The sequence below is a fragment of the Eucyclogobius newberryi genome, unplaced genomic scaffold (genome assembly GCF_026437365.1).
Source record: "Eucyclogobius newberryi isolate DKJ021-1_F unplaced genomic scaffold, fEucNew1.0.hap1 SCAF_6, whole genome shotgun sequence".
NCBI classification, from domain to species: domain Eukaryota; kingdom Metazoa; phylum Chordata; class Actinopteri; order Gobiiformes; family Gobiidae; genus Eucyclogobius; species Eucyclogobius newberryi.
Genome location: NW_027316278.1, coordinates 27601449 through 27607740, shown reverse-complemented (window position 1 = coordinate 27607740; position 6292 = coordinate 27601449). Strand labels below are relative to the sequence as shown.

General features: G+C 44.3%; 1 protein-coding gene across 1 annotated transcript; it reads right to left on the bottom strand.

The window, feature by feature from the left end:
* Window positions 1-751: 751 nt before the first annotated feature.
* On the bottom strand, window positions 752-2696 carry ptger4a (prostaglandin E receptor 4 (subtype EP4) a). The gene is made up of 2 exons (XM_072433585.1): window positions 1672-2696; window positions 752-1406 (listed from the first exon to the last, which is right to left on the bottom strand). The coding sequence occupies exons 1-2, from the start codon at window positions 2512-2514 to the stop codon at window positions 903-905; spliced, it is 1347 nt and encodes a 448-aa protein (XP_072289686.1). The 5' UTR covers window positions 2515-2696; the 3' UTR covers window positions 752-902.
* Between the last annotated feature and the right edge of the window lie 3596 nt (window positions 2697-6292).

The following is a 6292-nucleotide window of genomic DNA, read 5'->3' as shown; positions in this document are numbered from 1 at the left end:
GTACTAATTATACCTGCATAACACCTCTAATACAAAAGCATGATGACACATTACTTCAGTAGCTGTGGAAGAAGTTTCCAATTCTATTATGTTTGCAATTATGTAACTGCAATGTTTTACTGTAATCCATGTTGAGTTTTCTAGAGCTCAAGAACAAAACACTGCTGTTTTATCACTGAACATTAATCACTGATCCACCACACATTGTCCTTCAAGTGCGTGCACGACACAAAAAGAGACCTCATGCAGCAAAACCAGGCCTGAATCACATGGATCGCATTCAACTTGGCTTTACCCCTGCCTGGACTGCTTTACGGTAAGGTTTCCATGCCAACAGAGGCTATCACTGACACAGGGCCATCGCTGCTTAAAACAACATCTGCTCTGGAGTAAGTGACATAAAGATGTAGTATTATTATCATCATTATTATATGAGGTAGATCTGTGCTAAAACACAACACACAATTCAAGTTACATTTTGACAAAGTAGTTTCACAGAGATGGGCCATCATTTAAGAAACTTTTTTGTAAATTGTACATTGGAGTCTATTTCAATGTTAGGTTTATTAGTTCTTAGTTTTTGTTTCAGTCACACGCTGTAACTGCTGCACAACACTCTTTGCCGAAACGTTGTTGCAAATGTGTCCATATGTTTGGGATCAACTTACAAATGGCCAAATAAAATCACATTGTGTATTATGAGAATCTTTTTTTGTCTATGTATAACTGCAATAACTCAGGATTGTCAGGACGAATTGTGAATGGACAATGTAAAAGTAACCACAAAAAAGTGCAAATATAAATATTCCTTTCGGGTCTTAGTGCAGATTTAGCATTTGCTATTGTGTCAATTGATGTGCCTGATGGTTTTCAGTCTCTTTCCGTTCGCAATTATAAGAGGCTCAAATGCATTTCTCCTCCACAGTCTGCGTTCTCAGAGACACCTGCAGAGCTGTGTCTTTGGGACAGGGTAGAGCTGGACGTTTCACCTCGTCACCGCTCTGCTCTGAAGAATATGAAGATTGTGAGTTTTTCAGGGATTTACAGCTGAGAGGCAGCTCCTCACTTCCCTCAGACAGTGGGAAGAAAGTTGACATTCTGGCTCCCCTTAAGTCCTGGGACACCATAGAGTGAGAGTCTGGTCTGGAGATGACCGAGGATTGGTGCTGTGTGTCCATACAGAGGAAGTTCCCTGGTCCCTGCCTCCTGCCCCTCGCACCCATCTTACAGAACAAACACTTGATCTTCTCTATGAGCTTCAGCAGCACAGCTTTCCGCAGCAGGATGTAGATCCAAGGGTCCAGGATGGGGTTGAACGAGGCAAAGCGGATGGCTCTCAGGTCTGGGTTCTTCTCCAAACGCAGCTCCACCTTGGTCTTGTACAGCTGGTTTAGAAATACCTGAGCCTGGCAATAGAACAACAGGATTTCAAATGGAGCATTACAAGATAGAGAAATGGTACATCAAAACCTTTTGTTTTAGTTTTTGTTCATTTTCATATTGCACTATATAAAAGTAACCAAAACTACAAGCCTCTATGTACATGAGGTACATATGTACATACAGAGTAATGTGTACATTTTAAACTAACGTTTCTAACAAGGAACATCCTACAAAACACTTCAAACCGCCGTGCGTAATACGTGCGTTACACAGGGAGCAAAGACTCACCACTAGTGGAATGGAGCAGACCAATATCACTACCGATGTGCCAATGAGCAAGATGACCATCTGGATCTCTGCCCCGGCCAGACGGCTGAAGCTGCGCGCTCTGCGGCGCGGGTCCACGTTGCGCTGGATGTCTGTTCCCAGAGACGTCCTGCGCCTGTAGCGGCGGTGCATGCGGATCAGAGCCACGCACACCAGCACGTTACAGATGACCGTGGCCAGGATGAGCACGGAGCTCAGTCCAGCGTACGTGAAGGAGTACGCAGCGTCACTGGTGCTGTTGCTCCTCCATTCCAGGAAGCACCAGGTCTGTGGATACTGCTTTCTGACCTGCCCAAAGCCCATGCTGGGCAGCGCGCAGAAGAGCGCGTTGGACACGTAAATGCCCAGCAGGGTGAGAGCCGCCAGCCGCTGGTCCACGAAGTCGTTATAGAAGTAGGCATGGTTTATGGCGATGTAGCGCTCCACGGACATGGCGCAGATGATGCTGAGTCCGGCCAGAGAGAAGAACAGCATGGTGAAGCCAAAGTACTGGCACAGAGGCTCCCCTCCGGGCCACGCGCCCTTCACGTAAGTGGCGATCGTGACGGGACTGGCCAGCAGCGTGCCCAGCAGGTCAGTCACGGCCAGACCGCACACCAGAGTGTAGAAGGTGGTCTCCTTCTGCTCTCTGCGAGTCTTACACAGCACCACGATGGCGATCATGTTCCCCACCACGCCGAAGATGAACATGATGGACGGGATCGTGGGCACCATCGTCCGCCCGCTCATGGTCTGGTCATTCACGGTCCGGTCATTCATGGTGTGGTCGTTCATGATCTGGTCGTTCATGATCTGGTTGCTCATCACTGGATGCTTGGAAATAAGTTTGAAAAAGTTTTAGCCCCAGTACCTCCACTCCAGAGCGCGCCACTCATGTCTCTTTGAAGGAATACTGGGCAACATGGTTAAAAGTGATCGGCTTTCTGTTTGTTCCGGTTCCAAAGTGAAATAAACGCCATGTGCAGGGCCGGCACAGCAGCGCGGTCCTGACTCGGAGCATTGAGATGGCCACACTCAAAGGTTTGACAACAGTGAGACTTCAGGCGCTGCTCAGTCCCTCCCCTTCACTTCACCCAGTGGGCTCACCCTCTATGACATTAGGACATGGAGGTGTGTTGAAACTCTAATCTTATTTACCTAATGGCCTCATATTTTGATTGCATCACGACGTAAACATGGAGCAAAAATAGAATCAAACCAAACGAACCACAGATTAAACCTTTAAAGGCGTTTATTTAAGTTTGACTAATTGGTTTTACAATAATCCATTTGTGATTCTGACACAGCAGCATAACATGTTAATTATTACAATTACACGTTTGATGTGAGGCCTGTTGTTGTAAGTCTTCATTACACACACACATTGCATGCAGAGTATTTTTTAATAGGGTTTTAATGTTACTTTGATAAGACAAAGACAGAAAAACTTCATAATAAAATCACGTCATCCAAACTAGTTTTGGTCTGAAATAAAAAGCTTGTCTGAACATTTTAATCATTTGTTTGCCTTATTCCCTGGAACACTAAAGAAAAACAATTATAATGGGTTGGTGAAGCCGTGCAATGGAAAAGATCAGATCATGTCAGAGCTTTTTCGGTTGTCTGGTCTTGTGGAGTGTTGCAGGAATCCATTGACGTTATGCTTCTGTTGTTTACTCTGATGGGCACATGGGATGTATATTTGGTCAGCAAAAGAACAAAAGACAAGCTAGAATCAGCTGAAATAAAATGAAACAGCAGGTGATGTGCGTCACAGCAAGACGATCGATCGAGAGGATTTGCACGTTTCTTCACGTTGGGATTCTTCTGGGCACTCTTGTTTCTCCCATCAAGCTAAAACATGTACAATAGGCAATCCTCCTGCTACAGTCGCCCTGACCAAGCCCAGCTCAAGCTCTGCAGATGGGTCCAGCTCTTGACAGGTGAAGGATGGGTCAAATGCAGCGAAAGAATTTACAACACAAAGGATTAATAAAGTGCACGTTTGTTACTAACCCCTTAGCATGCATTGCGTTTGTGACTGGTGGTGGTCAGAGAGGCAAGTGGCACAGAATGGCATGTCTGATCCTTCAATCTGACTTGTTGGGAGCACTTCACAAACCCAAGAACAAAAGAATGTTTAATATCTTGGTCAGGACTGAGAAAGACCACTATATCAGTCGGCTCATTATATTAGCTCAAGTTTAAATTTCTTCCGTACAAGCTGACATTTAATGTTTCGGCTGACATTTATAAAGAAAACATGAAGTTTTGTTTGCACTTTTTAATTTGAAGAGAGCAGCGAGTGTTCAGGGCCCGTTACTGTTGAAACCTCATTGCTAGAAATATGAGTTTTTATAAACAGCAATCTCACCATCTTGTACAGTAGCGACTTCCTTCCTTCAGCTGCACACATGGACCTCGAGGCCTGATGTCATCCGGCCACGCTGAATCAATGCTTTCTAAAAACACTTTTGTTCCACATTTCTCCCTCTCACTCGAACAAAAAGGGGGAAAACCCTGAAAGCCAATCAAGGTGCTCACGGGCTGCCTTGAGAAAATATTTATCCTCAACTTTTGCCATGCATTAGTTGTATAATCATCCCCATCATGTAATTTCTTTCGAAAGCATGGTTGTTATGATGCTTTGGTATGACTGCATGTGTGGCACTTACAAAACGTCATATTTCCAGACACAGGAGAATGTTCGCTAAGTAGATTTGGAAGATTAGCCTTCTCATGAATGCGCTTTTCCAGGATTTGTTTGTGGAAGTCAGATAATCTGCGCTCAACCTGCATGTCCATATGTTGTGGCATGTATTATAAAACAGACAATTGCATGACTGGTTGTTTTGCAGCGGGACTTTGTGGCAGAGGAAAGAAAGGTTTCCAAACACAGGTCTGTTGTTCCCGAGCCAAACAATGTGTTCACAACATATCTGGGATTATTTCAGATGGAGCACAGGGCTGGATATAAATAGACTGTTTCGGAAAGAACTATAAACAAATAATCCACACGTGTTGAATTTAATGATTTTTGTTGTTGTTTTTGGCTGGACTCGGAGAAAAAAAAATTGACCCAGGACTTTGTGGACCGGCCCCCTACGCGACCACAACTAACTAATATTTGTGTATTTTAATTCAAATTTAACTGCGGGGATTTGGTCCAAAACTGGATCACTTTTCGGTCTTGATAATAATGGGCATGGCCTGTTGCAGCAAATTTGGCCCAGTTTATTGTTACTCGCACCCAAATGCTTTAAGACTGCATATCTTTTATTACAATATAACAATGCCAGAACTATTTTACTGTTGATTTTTTTATGGGCCGTAGAAGTGTGACATCAGAACACTTGTGTTGCCCCAGTTTGACAATGACTGACCCAAAAGTGCCCGGTCCCACAGGGAAACTCTCATTTCTCCCGATGGCGGGTCCAGGCCTGCTTGTACACACACCATCGTGATTGGGACTAAACTGGGACTAAATCTGGACAAAATCAGGACTATTAAACCAGGACAGGGCCGAAACAAGTCAAAATTGTGAAAACCCTGGACTAAACCAAGACCAAGTGTGAATGCACCCTGAAGCTTATTTTGAACTATTAAACCAGATCATAACATCTGCATTATGACAGTTGAACAGCTAATTCTAGAATATAAATGAATGTTTTGTCCTATGTCAAGACTTCTGCTGGTGAAACCTCTCAAAGTGAAGGTGTGTGCTGCACTAACTGAGCAGAGGCACTGAGGTGTAGCTCATTTTCCTTGCCGCAATGTGTCTGTGTTCTTTTGTTTGTTTTAATGCCAGTGCTAAGCCTTTGATTTATCGCCCCAGATTACGCTGCGCCACAGGGTTTTTATATGTCAGAAAAACAACAGCTCCCATTGAAGGGAATCAGAATGGCAGAGGACAGGCACAGACACATCAGGAGCGAGGTTGTAGAGCAGGTCAAAGTGACAATGTTACCTGTTTCATTCCTGCTTTAATTCTGCCGCGATGCACCAACACGCCCAAAAACTGTGCAACAGCTCCTCTTGCAGATCAAATGAGACATGGTGATAACTCAGATTTACCGTCTCATATGGATTTAAAGGGTTATCACAAAGTTTATTGGAGTGTTTTGATTAGCCTAATTTTCTCAGAGCACGATTTCTGTTCATATTTGGAGATACACGAGAGTCATGATGAATGCATGTATATTGTCTTTCTTAGATCTTGGCCTTGAAATCTTATTGACTCTGGACAGTGGCATGTGTTAGTCTATAGCCATATGTTTGGTGGTTCAATCCAGCTCCACCCATGATGTCTTTGGGCAAGGCATCTCACAACCACGCCCCTCTCCGCTGGGTGAATAGCTGATTGAATGAAATGAAAAGGCAATTGTCACATTTCTGTCAGACACAATACCGTAATCGAAGATAGAGACTGGACGTTCCACTGTTGCACTTTGAGAAGGTCCAGCCAGTGCATACTGTCGTGTCGCTGGGCAAGACACACATCTTGTATGAAAGCGGGGCATGAGTCGAGTGGTTAAGGCACAGCACACGTTTGAGTGTTTTGAGTTCAAATCCTGACTCCGACGTTTTGCTGCATGTCCTCCCT

Coding starts and splice junctions, on each gene's coding strand:
- ptger4a (XM_072433585.1), bottom strand. CDS start 2,514: ATGAGCAACCAGATCATGAACGACCAGATCATGAACGACCACACCATG. Junction 1,407..1,671: donor TCTGCTCCATTCCACTAGTG/GTGAGTCTTTGC, acceptor TTCTATTGCCAG/GCTCAGGTATTTCTAAACCA.